Here is a 15,320-nt window from a genome sequence, read left to right as displayed (position 1 = left end):
TCAAATGATGTTAAGTGCTAATCTACAAAAAAAATTAAGCCCTTTGAATTCAAACACAAATTAAATAGATTTTTTCAAACATTGTTTCTGACATGATAGCTTTTCTCATTCTGATTTATGTCTGCTCATGTTTCTGATAAGTTACTTAAAGTGATGTGTTTTTAAAAAGCTCTGTGTCCTACTGCAGAGCTTTGGTCGGGTTAATCTGATCTGAGACACACCAGACACACTCTCATCGTTCAGGTAGGGCTGAGGGATCTGGCCTCAAAATAAAAAATCCCTGCTTTTTTCACCAAAAATACGGATTTTTGATTTTTTGACATTTTTTTTCCAACCTTTAAAGAAAAAAAATAAGTTAAAATGACAGAGAGAACTCAAAAGCAGCTTTGTTTCAATGTTATCAAAAACTTGCAAAAGTCATCTCAATTTCATTTCTGGGATAAAAGTTTTGGCTGTTTTTCTGTTTCAACAACTTCACTTCATACTTTTAAAGGAGACAGACTTGTTAACGTTCACATTAAAAGCTGCACCATTTTATACATTTTGAATTTGAAAATACATCTTGCAAAGTGTTATGTTTCTGCAAGTCACGTCACATGAAGGACAGGGGTCACGGACAAGGAAACTAACAAAAAGAAAAATCTGCACCTTTTTCAAACATAAATAAAGCCTTTGGGTTAAAAGGTGGAGTGGAGGTATGACTCCCCACAACCACCCACTGATTCTACCAAAAGAGTAGACAAACTTAAATTAGGCTTTTAACAATAGTGGAGTTTGCTTGGTGGGGGTGGGGGGTTAACATTAAATGAAAAATATGTCCTAAGAGATTAAATGATCCCAACTCGTGTATTAAAACACTTTCCGCAAACACGCTCAAACCACACACCCTCTCACATCACTCAATTCACACAAACCAAAAGAAAACCAACTGAAGGTGTTGGCTCTTTGGTGTCACACACCAAAATGAGGGAAAGAGCCTCCTTTTAAAACCTGCCTCGGCTGATTGAGCACCAGCTGGGTGCACTGAGACCAGGTGAGCTGAGTGAGAGGCTCGTTAGGAGTGCGTGAGGTCAGAAACTACCTCCATATGTAACAAAAGCTTGTACAGTACTGTTTCAGTGCTCTACAGCAGGGGTCCCCAACAAGCAGGCCCAGACCGGTACCGGTCCGTGGATCATTTTGTACCAGGCTGCAAAGCATGAATAATTGTGATCAAAATATTTGTATAAGAATATGTTTTTGCTTCCAGGTGTCATATTCTGAAAGACAACCACTTCCGCCCTTGCCCAACTCCCGAGCTTGACTCTTTGGTGCATATCTATCCTGCAACAGCAATGCAAGCTAGCCTTCAAAAAATGAGCCAGAAACAGAGTTCACCGGAGAGTTTCTTTGGAAAGGGTAAACGAGTCAACGATGAGACAGCAGAAGGGTCACAGACTGCCTGCAAAAAGAAAGCTGCATTTCAGAGAAAATACCAAGATTTCTATTTCATTTACGGGTTCATCGCAACAGGTGATTCACAACCCCCGCATCCACTCTGTGTAATATGATAATTATGCCCAAAACATTTCAGGCCTGTAGCTCAAAGTAGCTGGACAGGCTGCAGTTCTGAGCCCTTGAGTGGCGCTATAGAGCATAAATGTAAGTGTAACCAGTGGTAGAAATGCACTCAGGCTGTGAAACTAAACTTGGGCGTGCGATTTGGTGCTGATCCAACAATGTACAAGCGAGCTATTAGGGTTTTCAGGAAGCGGCCAAAATGGTCAACTTAGGCGGTAATTTGTGCCACACACACACACACACACACACACACACACACACACACACACACACACACACACACACACACACACACACACACACACACACACACAAACACATTGAGGTACCAAAACTCTTTTTTTAACTTTTCATTTTCAATGTGTGTAGAATCCACAAGCCAAGTTTGGAGTTGATCGGATGAAAAACCTAGGGAATTATTCATGTAATACGTGGGCTAGAAACTGTCAAAATCCCGTGTTAACATCCAAATGGCGAACTTCCTATTCCGAATTCACTATGGCCGTAAGAAACTTTTTTGTATGTCTAGCCATGATAGTTATGCCCAAAACTTTCAGGCCTGTGGCCAAAAGTAGCAGGAGGGGCTTAAATTTTGAGCCCCTTTGTGGCACTATGGAGCATTTATGGTTGCAAAACCAGTGGTAGAAATGCACTCAGGCTGTGACACTAAAGTTGTGTGTGCATTTTGGCTCTGACCCAACAATGTACAAGAGAGCTATTAAAGTTTTTATGAAGCGGCTAAAATGGTCAACTTTGGCGGTCATTTGTAGCCATGCCCAACAAGATAAGAACAATTCTATTATGATTATTGATCTTCAATGCGTCTAGTATACACATGGCAAGTTTGGAGATGAACCCAAGTAAAAACCTTGGACTAGTCCATTCAAATATGTACCCTATGAACATGAGTTTTTGCCCATTTGGGGCCATTGCCATTTGGGGGCGCTGCATTTTCAGGGGAAAATAATAACATGGCTGCGTAAGGGGCACAACACTTAACATGTGTGTCCATTTTTGTGCAGATCAGACAAAGTTAACAAAATGCCAAACTTTGTGCCCTTGCTGTGGCTGCACCTATTAATATTATCTAAATCCTATTTTGATTATTGATCTTCAATGTATCTAATTTACACAAGCCAAGTTTTGAGTTGATGTGTAAAAAAACCTAGGACCAGTTCATTCAAATACAAAGGCTATAAATCGTCAAAATGCAATGTTTAGGTCCAAATAGCAAAGTTTGTGTTTGGAAATCATGATAGACGTAAGAGACTTTATTGTAGGGTGAAGGAAGATGTGGCGTTGAATTAAGTATTGCTCTCACAGTTCTTAAAATGATGCTCTAATTGCTCCTATATTAATTTGTGCTCCTTGCGGCCATGTGATACTTGCAGAAGGTTGAAAGCTCCTGAGAGACAACAGATCACTCAGTACGAAGGAAGAGTGGACACCATTAACAGGAAAGGTTTTTCTTTGAAGCTAAATGATTAATTTTGTTTACCCATCTACTTATCAAATAACTACTGACTACAGCAACTACTGACTGTTGAGTTTTCAGCAAATAACTGCATAATACAACTGCTGAGTGTGCTGGGTGTGTGTGATGTAAAACACAGGAAGGCCTTGAATTGGAGACAGAACAGAACAGAAAGTTCCTTGGGAGGAGGCAACAATTTAAAAAGGGAGCATGAAAGTGTGTGATGCGTGAGTGTGCATTTAACCTTTCTTTATTAGAAAAAAACACCAGACGATGCTGGGAAATGAGAGGAGAAATCACTTGCTCAGCCCGAAGATGACAACATTTCAGATCAGTAACTGCATGTCTAGAATAGGCCCATCTTCAGCTATATGAGGGTTCAAGGGCCAGATATTCGGGTTCTGTCCCGAAAGGAAGAGTCCAAGACTTGTAACAGGGCTGTTAGAAAGAGTTAAAGAAGAACCCAGAGCTCTGTCGCACATTTTTAACTTGCTGTAATCATTAAATCCAAGTTAACTGAGAACTTGGATCCGTCCTGGTCATCTTTGATCAACGAGAATGTTAAGAATGGTGAAAGGGTAATTGAAATTTTGGGAGTCACAGAATAAGGACTTTGCTTTGAGTGACAAGTAATATCTGCAGAGTACCCTCTTTATTTGAAAAGACAGAAGTTAGGGAAATTAACTAAGTGCACAGTTACAGAGTACCTGCTCCTGTTAACAGATATTGCAGGTAGGGAAATCAGTAAAATTGTCACTTGGAGATAAATTATAAACACCATTTCCTTTCAAGGGTTAGGCATGGTTGTTATGTACACCAAATTTCAGGGCTGTAGCTCAAAGTAGCCCGAGGGGCTGCAGTTTTAAGCCCCTTGGGGGCGCTATGTAGCATTCATTTTTGGGCCAGCAGTGGAATCGTTAATTTTTCACCAGGATTGAATTTTGGTGCGCACACGGAAGAATAATAATTGCAAGGGTTTCAATAGGGCTCTCACCCAACTGTTGGTCGACGGGCTAGGGCCCTAAATATAGCTGCAAGCAGCATTATCAGGCCTGAGCTCGTCTGCCAACAGGCCCTCGTCCAGGCATGTCCTAGTGGCCACATGTGCAGCAAAATTTGGCTCAGCAAGAAAAGCCATAGGTCTTGGCATGACAGTTATGCCCAAAAAATTTCAGGCCTGTAGCTCCAAGTAGCTGGTGGGGCTGAAATTTTGAGCCCCTTGGTGGCGCTTCTCAGCATTAATGTTAGCGCAACCAGTGATAGAAATGCACTCAGTCTGTGACACTGAAGTTGTGTGTGCATTTTGTCCTGAAAAGTGACAGATCGAAAAACAAACCGAGTTTGAAGGAAAAGGGTTTAAACATTCACCGATCAAAAGTCTAGTTTATACTTAACTCTCTGGGCTGTTAATACGGACGATAAAGTACATGTCTGTCAAGGTGCTGTGTGTCAAAGACTCACTAGAATATTCTTTATAACATTCTGCTTTCTACTGTTTCTTGAGTGAACTGTTGAGTCACCCAAAGGGTGAGCAATTAACTTATAACATTTTGGAAGCCAATAAATTTGTAAAAATTAACATTATTGTTTATTCATTCAGTGATTTTTTTCTAAATTTATGTTCTGTATGTTTTCTGAAGCCTGTAAGGTTGTCTAATAAAGCACAAAAGATTTTTGAGCTTTTATTCCTCTAAACACTGCTGCTGTAAAACAGACAGCTGTGGCATGACACATAACATTTCACTTACGTGATTTTTTCCACCGCCATCATGTTTTTCGGGCAACAAATGGACTTAAACAGAGACACTGACAGATCAGTGATTTTGAGTGAAGAAAAGAGGGCGTGAGTTCAGACACAGAGCCTGAACCACGACCAAAAAAACAAAAAACTTTTGAGGCAGTTATAGGGGTGAAAATCCCTTTTCATTGTTGGGGGGGACAATGAACAGTAAAATTTAAGACATCAATTCCTGGGGGGGGGGGGGGGGGGGGGGGGGGGGGAAGAGACATAAAAATAAATGCAATATTTTTATGTGTTTTTTTAATATTGTTTTTTATATTAAACAGTGACTATAATCATGTCATTGTTCCTTTTCAGTGCATATCCTACCTGTCTGCAGGTTTGTTTATACTCAACTGGCAATTCCAAGTGGTCTTGGGTGATAGGTGTCAATTACACCAGTTGTGACCAAACAGAATTTCTTTTCTTACCATGAACACTGGTCTGATCACAATTACAGCAGCTTTACAAGAACTGAATGCTCAATACAAGTGCTAAAACTAAAAGAAACACTTCAGTGAATAACTACACTACACCAAATTATTCTTCAAAGATATGTTTTTATCAAACTGTCAACAAAAATAAAATCTGAATATGATACAAAACTTCAAAATACACAACACTTCACAGATTTAAATTATAAAGTGCAAATGACTGCTACAAAACTTAAAAATACACAAGCCTTTACACATATGAATAATAAAGTGAAACGAGGTAGATTGACAAAATAAATTTTTCTTCATTGGAACTGAAGAGTCATCCATGTTCATAAATGTATCCTCTAAATTGGATCAATAACAGTCAGTATGGTAGACACGGAAGGCATCTTAAATAGTTTAATATTGTGTCATAAATGAGAGGATGAGGATGTCAGCATGTCATCTGTCTGTCTTATCTGTCACAGCCTTTTTTGCATCATAAAGGAGAGGCTGTTTGCCAGCCAGCAGCAAACGGTGTGATAATTAACTTATAAATTGTTTGGTGTTTTAATGCACTTAATCGCGATCCTTGGCGCTCTGTAGTCTGTGTCTGTGTGTGCGCACCACATCAGGCGGAAAGCTTAATCAACGTCTTGTGTTTATCTAGAGCATACTGTCAGACTTCGGACAATAGAGCTGACATTTGCTTTTCATTTTCTCTGTGTGTCTGTTGAACAAGCGAAGTTATAACTGTTCAGTCTTTCAATGAAAGCTACTTACTCAACCGCAATCCTCCACTCTGCCTGTGCGCATCTGTATTTGTGTGCATGTGTGTGTGCAACATCCGTGCTGGGAGACAGAGATTGGATTGAACCACTGCGAGGATCTTTCACTATTTAAAATCGTCAAACCGTGTGTTTAAAGTAGCATTACTTGTATTATACCATTAGAAAAACATTACTATACTATCAGAAAATTAATTACAACTGATTTTTTTTTTTTTTTTTTTGGGGAGGGGGGGGTCAACTTTATGGAAGGGGGGGACATGACCCCTGCGTCCCCCCCAGGATTTGTGCCTATGGGCAGTTGCTCGGTCTACACCTTTATCAATCTAAGGTTTGATTCCTAAATCATGTAATGCTGTTTTAAGATATTTATCATTGTCATCCACAAGGAGTAAAAGCAATAACCTGCCCCGACAGAACAACGTGACAGCGCTGGACAGCGCTCAGGCTTCATCTCCAGAACCAGAGTCTATCAAAGGCATTTTGTAGCTACATGTTTTTTACACAAAAAAGTGAAAACAAACCTATAGCAAACTAGCACAACGCTTGTTGTACCTTTCCCATCAGCAGAAACACCTGCTGACGTGACAGCGCCCACTCCGTCCGGACGCACCTGGAGCAGGCTGGCTATATATGCCTCAACTCCGCCAAAGCTTGGCAAAGCTCGTATTTTTAGTTGGCAAACATTTTATTAATAACGAAAACAATTGAGAAATTATTGGTTTTAAAGGACATGAAACTTGTTAGACCGTAAAAATCTGTAATTGAGCTGCACCATTGTTTAAGCCACAGGGTTCAAAGCGTGTGAAAAATGCAGTGGCTCACAGTCTGCAAACCACAGTTTCAGTTTGCTTCAAAACGTTTATTTTGATGCCACTACTTTTGTTAAAAAAATGGTTGTATCACATTTTAGGTTTTGAGGTTTGGCCATAGACACTTACCTATGGCGACGTACAGCCTGTGTGCAAAATGGGGTAGCCTTCATCATGCACACCAGCTGTTTCACTTTCTGCACGCAGTGAATGTTTACTTTGTCACGTCACTGACTCAATGCTACTGGCCTTAAAGACGTATTTTTAGAATGGCTGTGGCAGAAAAGGGTCTTCTCACGTTGGGAGAAATAAATCTCCCACATAGATTAACCACTACTTGGACTAAATTATGTGTAATAGTGCTTCACTGCGGTAATTACGGTATAGCAAAATTCATTTCGTGGCAACTTATGATACCGGTGACAGTGATGAAACCGGTATACCCCCTACCCCTGCCACACACACACCAACACACTCTTATCATCAGACCACAGACCCACCAGACTACCATCATTCATGACAAAGACACACCAGATGCACTCTAATCATTCAGGACAAAGACACACCGACATACTCTCATCATTCAGGACAAAGACACACCAGACACACTATTATTACTCAGACCGCAGACACACCAGACACTCTTTAATCATTCAGTTCACAATCACTCTTAAGTCTTTGGATCAAACTCACTGCTGCTTTGTGAGGCGAACTCTCGCAGGTCCAGATCAGTCACAGGGAAGTTTACGAAGGTGGACAGTTTTCCGGTTCTTTGTCCCTCAGAGAAACGTTTCAGGTCTGAAGAGAAGAGAGTCAAGGAGAAACTGAATGTGCCAGTTTATTCAAGGGACACAATGAAGGCACGTCCACTCTACAGGATAATCAGCTGATTTATGCCAGTAAACAGGGAGTGGACTCTGCACCAAGAAGTTGTGGAACAGATATGGACCGGTTCGGTCTGGATCTGTTCGCGCCGAGAGAAAACACACACTGCTCTCTGTTGTACTCTCTCAGGGCGTGGCTACATCCTGGGCCTTATTCAGGGGAGTCTCTGTTCAGGACATTTGTGCTGCAGCCAGTTGGTCCTCGCCTCTCACTTTTGTTTGTTTCTATATGGTGGACATCTCTGCCCCCTGCGTGACACGAGCAGTTTTGCTCGTGTCACGCATTCTGTCCTGAATTGAACTGAGTATTTTTCCATGTAGTGTTAGTGGACCCTAGATAAGCTTGTCTGGCAATATGGGAGCAACCATATCTCATAGAATAGAATAGAATAGAATAGAATAGAATAGAATAGAATAGAAAATACTTTATTTATCCCCGAGGGGAAATTCAGGAGTCACTGCAGCATTTAAGAAAACAAAAGTAAGAAAGAGTATAGAAAGTGCAAAAATGTCCTTAAGAAATTAGATGACGACATCCCGTCCACCACTCGTCCACCACTCTCCAACCCAGCCAGTCTCCACCTCCACAGGGTCCAGGACTGAGCCTCCCCAGCAGTCTGTTCAGTCTCTGTCTCCTGGATCCTGTCTGCCCACAGCAGGCGAAGCTCCTCCAATGTGGCGCCAGCGTCCGATGTCAGCTCCATCAGCCACGTCTGTGAACAGCACGATGCCGCTGGGCTAGCACGGCTGGCACGTCCATCCGACCAGAGATAGATCCCATGTTCCCAACAACGATGGATGGAAGAGAACCAGCACGTCGTCCTCACCTCCTCCTCCTCAGCTCGAGAGAAATCATCAAGCCTTATGCCGCGGCCACACCAAACGGGAACACGCGAATTCACTCGCGCGAATGGCCTGTCACGCGCCGCGTGAACGCCCGAGTCTCGCCGCTGGACTTTTTTGACAAGCTGAGGCGCGAACACGCGAATGCGCGGTACTGCGCATGCGGAGTAGAGAGCTCGTTCATTTAAAGACCGAAAGTCCAAAAGAGCAGCTGAAAAACAATGAGCTGTGGGTTAAAAAGCATGACAGGAGAGTGTGTGAAAGCTTTGGAGATCACAATCAATGCCTGCTGCCTCTCCCTGGTAATCCACCAGCCCTGCTTGGCTGTTCCCTGCGATCTCATCCCCGATCCCCCGAACCGACCCCCCGTACTCCCGACCACCCGAACACCCGACCCATGTTCCCGGAGGTCTCCTTGGGGATAATGAAGGAGTGGAGGAAAGAGAGGAGCACAGAGAACTTCCATCTTTCCCTGGCTCTGCCCCTGCCCCGCTCTTTCCTCCTCTCTATCAGGCTCAAAACTCTGCTGAGGAAAACACAGTCGGACTCAGTGATAGCCCGTGCAGGCAGATCCAGCTGGGAACGAATGTTTTCAGAACTTACATTCAAAACCTGTCTCCTCAGAGACTTTCAACCAAGCCTGCTCCTGTTTTTCCGGTCTCTGTAGAGTACACACGACGTATCGTATAACTCTGGATGATGACACACCACACAGATTGTTTTCTCCTCCATTCTCCGGCGGAGTTGGAGCCGGAGCAGGCGGCAGTTGCCCCCCAACGTCGTCAAAACAATGACGTCGTGGGGGAATATTTTGAACTCGAGCGAATTCGCGTCTACCGCCCAAACGCGTGAACGCTCCAAACGCGCCGCGCCAAACGCGCGAATCGCGCCAAACGCGCGAATCGCGCCGCCCGAGGCGAATCGGTGGCTAAACGCGTCTTTGCATTGACTTTGTATGTAATTGCGCCGCAAATTCGCGTTTGGTGTGGCCGCACCATTACACTAGTTAGCATTGACATGCTACAGGCTGCTAACAGCTAATTTCACATGTAAACAATGCAGCCATGGTTACATGTAGGATCTCCAGACAAACACAGGAGAAGAGTAGTAAAAATATCACTGAAGCCACAAAAAGTTTGTTGTCCATAACCAACAATGAACCATACAAAGTAATGATCCACTCCAAATACAAAGATTATGAAAAAGAGAGGAAAAAAATTACAACAAACGGACAAAGATGAGAGATGTGCTGCAACAGGCAGCTACTTGGGCAGCGCCTAGCAAAGGAAAGCTTTAAGGTAGGTGGGACTACCTTGGGCAGACAGACACGTTTCGCCATTCAGGATTGGGGCAATGAGATTAAAGGGATAGTTCGGGTTTTTTGATATGAACCTGTATGGCATCCTCATCTATAGTTATGCACATCAGTGCTGTCTTACCCCTGTCAGCGTCCTGTGACCCGAGATCTGGTGCGGTTTTGGTCCAGACAAAAGTAGTCCGGCAACATGGCTGGGGTCACGAAAATAAAACGTTTTTCCTCTCCAAACAATTTGTGTTCAAAAGAGTGATAAATTTGCATCACAAAACTGCAAACCGGAAAAAAGCCAGACTCCGTTATCGATTGGCACTACTTTCTGGTATGTATCACTGCACCGCGCGGTGCATCCAGCTGACCGGTGCACATTGTCACCGTCATTACAACTTAAAAAAGTTAACTATAACATGTCTGACTACGACACTGATGAAGATGACATTACATTTAGCACAAAGCCAAGGGGATTTATTTATGAACCCGAATATACTGATGCTGAAATTCGTCAGATGGAGTTAGAACGGGTAGAGAGAGACGAGGCAAAGTCATGTCGCTCCTGGAGCCACAGCTGGAGCCGTGAAAGAGAGAGTGACAGACAAATGCTGGTGCACTTGTCAGAAGTGTGAAGTCAGAGGTGGAGTGCTACTGCTTTTTCGACGTACCTAGGTACGTGGGAAAAGGTCTGTAAGACTCTCATTCAGTAGTGCAGGGAAGTCTGTTTGTGATGCAGACAGAAGCTGCAACGCTGGCCTCCTCATCAATTGAAAGGTCTTGCATCTGTGGCATGATGAGGTTCCATTTGTGGCAGCAGTAGCACTCCAACTCTGTCGACATGGCTGCACACTTCAGACAAGTGCACCAGCATTTGTCTGTCACTCTCTCTTTCACGGCTCCAGCTGTGGCTCCAGGAGCAACATGACTGTGCCCCGTCTCTCTACCCGTTCTAACATCTGACGAATTTCAGCATCAGTATATTCCGGTTCATAAATAAATCCCATTGGCTATGTGCTAAATGTAAGGTCATCTTCATCAGGGTCGTAGTCAGACATGTTATCGTTAACTTTTTTAAGTTGTAATGACGGTGACAACGCGCACCGGTCAGCTGGATGCACCGCGCGGTGCAGTGATACGTACCAGAAAGTAGTGCTTATCGATAACGGAGTCTGACTTTTTTCCGGATTGGAGTTTTGTGATGCAAATTTATCACTCTTTTGAACACAAATTGTTTTGAGAGGAAAAACACTTTATTTTCATGACCCCAGCCATGTGAGGACTTTCATCTGGACCAAAACCGCACCAGATCTTGGGTCACAGGATGCTGACAGGGCTAAGACAGCGCTGATGTACATAACTATAGATGAGGATGCCATACAGGTTCATGTCAAAAAACCCGAACTATCCCTTTAATGCTTCTGAGGGCTGCAGTAGGGGCCAGCATCCCATAGTAAGACATCTCACTCATATTACTCAGAGAACCGGGATTATGTAAATAATCTAAAGTTTTTCGGTTCGGTGTACATTGTTGTCGTTTTTAACACCTCAGATTGCCATATACCCTAACAGATTATTATACTATTAACAGATTATGTTTAGTCAATTCTGTCATGTTCAAACTAAGTACTAAAATGAAGAAAAAGAAAGAAATGAACCGAACAAAGCACACACGTCCCGAAACAAGTAAAGGAAACACAATTTTTTGTATAAACTGTTCCATCCCTTGCTATCACACAGTCACTATCACACACTCAAAATCACACACCGGTTATCACACACTCATTATCAAACACTCGAATCAAATACTCATATCACACATTAATTATCACACTCATAATCACACACTTGTTACTACACACTTGTTACCACACACTGGTGTATAGCAGAAAAAGGATACGCAGCACTAAGATCTTGGGGAACTTCTGGATGGTGAACTTCTTTGCACACACCCTCCTGACTTTACACCTGGAGCACATCTGTGGAGAAAAACAGATGAGTATGTGGCCAACAGGTTCACTCAGGAATCCAGAATACACTAACACCCCAGCCAGGAGCAGACCCCGAACGTTAACCCAAACGTTAATCTGCTCCATGCTCCACAGTGCATTACTCAGAGCCTTCATGATCCAAGTGATCATGTTCAGAACCTTCATGTTCAGAGCCCTCATGTTTAGAGCCTTTATGTTTGGAGCCTTTATGTTCAGAGTGCTCATGTTCTCAGCGCTCATGTTCAAAGCCTTCATGGTCAGAATCTTCATGTTAAGACCCATTATGTTCCGAGCCCTCATGGTCATAATCTTCATATTTAGAGCATTCATGTTCAGAGCCTTCATGTTCAGAACCTTCATGTTTCGGCCCTCATGGTCATAATCTTCATATTCAGAGCCTTCATGTCCCGAGCCCTCATTGCCAGAATCTTCATGTTCAGAACCTTCATGTTAAGAGTGCTCATGTTTCGAGCTGTCATGTTTAGAGTGCTCATGTTCTCTGTGCTCATGTTCAGAGCCTTCCTATTCCTTCCCTTCGTGTTCAGAGCCCTCATGTTCACAGCCTTCATTCCGAGTGCTCATGTGCAGAGCCCTCATGTTCAGAGCCTCCATGTTGAGAGTGCTCATGTTCAGAGCCTTCATGTTCAGAGCCTCCATGTTGAGAGTGCTTATGTTCAGAGCCTTCATGTTCAGAGCCTCCATGTTGAGAGTGCTTATGTTCAGAGCCTTCATGTTCAGAGCCTTCATGTTCAGAGCCTTCATGTTCAGAGCCTTCATGTTCAGAGTGCTCATGTTCTCTGTGAACATGTTAAGAACCTTCATGTTCAGAAACTTTGATAAATATCAGGAATTGTGTGAGTGTTTCTTTTTAGAAAAACCTCAGAAATTGAGCACGTTTTTTCTCCCATCCTTCACTGGCCATGTGTGCTTTGTTATCGTGTTAACTGAGGTGCAGGAAGCTTGTCCTGAATTTGAAATGGTCTGGGTTAAAAATATGGAGGTGATAAATAATCCAGAGAAGGAAAAAGAGGAGAGAGGGGCTGAAGAAGGTGAATTTTAAGGTGAGCCATTTTATCTCTTTCCTTTCATGCAGGGTGAGAGCACGTCACATAATGAACTCAGGGCACAATATCCACCGAGCAACTGGAGGTGATCATAACAAAGACCCCACAGCTCCTCTCCTCTTCTGTCGGCTCTCTCGTCTGAGGATCAAACAGAACCCTGCTCTTTAAAGTTAATCTGACAAAACATTTCCCTGCTCAGTGTTAAATTATTCTTAGGTTAAAAGCAGGTCATCTCTGTCCATCCACTGAAACAAGGCAAAAGGATGCTCTGTGAATTATTCTACAACATGATGTGACCTGACAGGCAGCCTCAGTTTGACGCCTCAAATACACCACGTGTGCAGCTGTACTGTGTTCTGTTGCGTGTTGACTGCATTCATCAACTTCCAACAGCGGCGTGTTGAGTCTGACAAGCTGCATGACTGACAGACAGCTGGAGTTACAGACCGAGGAGTTCCCGTGCTTCCCCCTCCATTGATGAACCTTTCTCAAGCTAAATACAAATTGATTTCAACACAGTTTGTTTTTTTTTGAAAGTCTCTGGGGTGTTTTTAGTTGTTTCCGGTAACTGCTTCCTGTCCCGCTAGATCTTCCCTACACTGAAATTTTGCATCACAGTTCCACGTCTGGCAAAAACAGGACGGCTGTGTATTACCTGCTGCATGATGGTCCAGCCACACAGACTGCAACAGAGTGGATCCTGTGTAAGTTAGGACTGATATGTCTCTGTTTTTTATTCTCAGATCCATTCACACACTGCAATCTTTAAAACTGTTTTTTTCACATACAGACACTTACAGCACCTCTCTCAGTCCTGTCACACACTTGCTGCTTTCTCTGATCCACCGTGATGTTTTCACAGAGTAAACTGGACCTGTGAAGGTGGGCTGACTCGTCCTGAATACTTGCACCCAGCTGACTGAAACGCATTGCCCTACATCATATATACATATACATCATGATTCAGAGTAAAACAAGAGCTGAGAAGTTTCAGACATGGGTCATCAAACTGAATCTGGCCTGGATTCTGCTTCTTACTGGCTTCTCGTCTCCGTCCAGGATGTCTTCTTTGGTGAAGAGCCGCATGCAGTCCATCAGACTCACTTCACAGTAGCCCGTCTGCAAGCAATCCAGAGACATGTTCATGTTAGTGAGCAGCAAAACACACACACACACACACACACACACACACACACACACACACACACACACACACACACACACACACAAAGACACTTCACTTCAGATCATCATGACGAAAAAAAAAAACAAAATAACAAAAAAAAACAAAAAATCCACCCCATGCGCCCCCAACACCACCCACTTATTCATCTGTGAATGGTTTTATCTGTGCATTGGTTTATCTGTGTGCGTGTGTGTGTTTGTTCGTTTGTGTGTGTTGGGGTGGGGGGTGGGGGGGGTGGGGGGGGGTGGGGGGGGGGTGTCAAACCTTGGCTATAGGTAGAGACAGATCCCAGAAGGGGTCAAAGACGGTGGAGCAGAAGCCACAGTGCCTGCAGGTCAGAGAGCTCTTCAGCTGGCCAACAAAGAGGTCTGTAGGGAGAGGAGTCAGAGTGTGGAAAACATTCACATCATTCAGCTCCAGCTGTCAACAGTGCAGACACACAGCTCTGCTGCAGAAACAGATATGACTTTGCACACAGGTTGAAGTGAGTCTGATTCCACAGATGGAGTCGATCAGATCCTTGGACTCTCTTTCACATCGATGCTGACTCTCACACTCACCCACTATCTTGCTGTCTTCTCTCTCCAGATACTTGTTCCACATCCTCCTCCCCTTCTCTTCATCCCTGAAGGTGGAAAACCTGTGAGACTTTAGACTGTTAGGACATGAAACAGACAGACAAGGATATGCTGCTCTGAGGACTGCTGTCTTTACCTGCACACAATGTGGGATGACTCTTCACCTTTTTTAAAGATTAAGATGAAGAGTTCAGCACAGATTTTAAGAACTATGGGTGGATCTGAGTTGACTGACAACCAGGAGTTTTGAGGCTGTTTCTAATGTGACAAGGAGTCAGGCTGACTTAGCGTTTCCATCATGGTGACCGCCACCATTTGACGTTCAAACAATCATAAAGAGTTTCTTTTAAACGTTAACCGAAAGAAGCTGAAGTCTGGAAACGAGCAGTAATCTGTTGATCTGCACAGCTGTGTGTACAAACTCCATGCTAGGTAGGAGAACAAGGATGTTATGTTTTGTCAATTGTGCTGAGAGGATCAGCTCACAGCCCCCCCAGCTGTAATTGTCTTCTGTAGACAATAGAATGGAGCCACAACTTTTTCTGACTTTGAAATCAGATGGGTGGCTCAAAACCACCTTTTTTTGTGTGGTTTAAGGATCTACAGGCTGAGCTACTCCTGACGCCTGTCCTCTAGCTGAA

The 15,320-nt window shown here is 43.5% G+C and overlaps 1 protein-coding gene across 4 annotated transcripts in view; it reads right to left on the bottom strand.

The window, feature by feature from the left end:
* usp2a (ubiquitin specific peptidase 2a) overlaps positions 1-15,320 on the bottom strand; it is a 148,215-nt gene that overhangs the window by 2,317 nt on the left and 130,578 nt on the right. For 2 of the 4 annotated variants that reach the window (XM_074679689.1, XM_074679691.1), the window contains 5 exons: positions 14,662-14,741; positions 14,366-14,469; positions 13,954-14,034; positions 11,761-11,839; positions 7,524-7,628 (listed from right to left, as the gene is read on the bottom strand). In XM_074679689.1, coding sequence (XP_074535790.1) covers positions 7,524-7,628; positions 11,761-11,839; positions 13,954-14,034; positions 14,366-14,469; positions 14,662-14,741 — 449 coding nt within the window. The remainder of the gene's footprint in view (positions 1-7,523; positions 7,629-11,760; positions 11,840-13,953; positions 14,035-14,365; positions 14,470-14,661; positions 14,742-15,320) is intronic. The other 2 variants (XM_074679690.1, XM_074679692.1) reach the window with 1 other exon arrangement.

The sequence above is a fragment of the Halichoeres trimaculatus genome, unplaced genomic scaffold, assembly GCF_033239565.1.
Source record: "Halichoeres trimaculatus isolate MK-OKI-2021-1 unplaced genomic scaffold, fHalTri1.1 fHalTri1_scaffold_9, whole genome shotgun sequence".
NCBI lineage: Eukaryota > Metazoa > Chordata > Actinopteri > Labriformes > Labridae > Halichoeres > Halichoeres trimaculatus.
The sequence above is the reverse complement of the archived record's forward strand: the minus strand, read 5'-3'. Positions and strand labels throughout refer to the sequence as shown.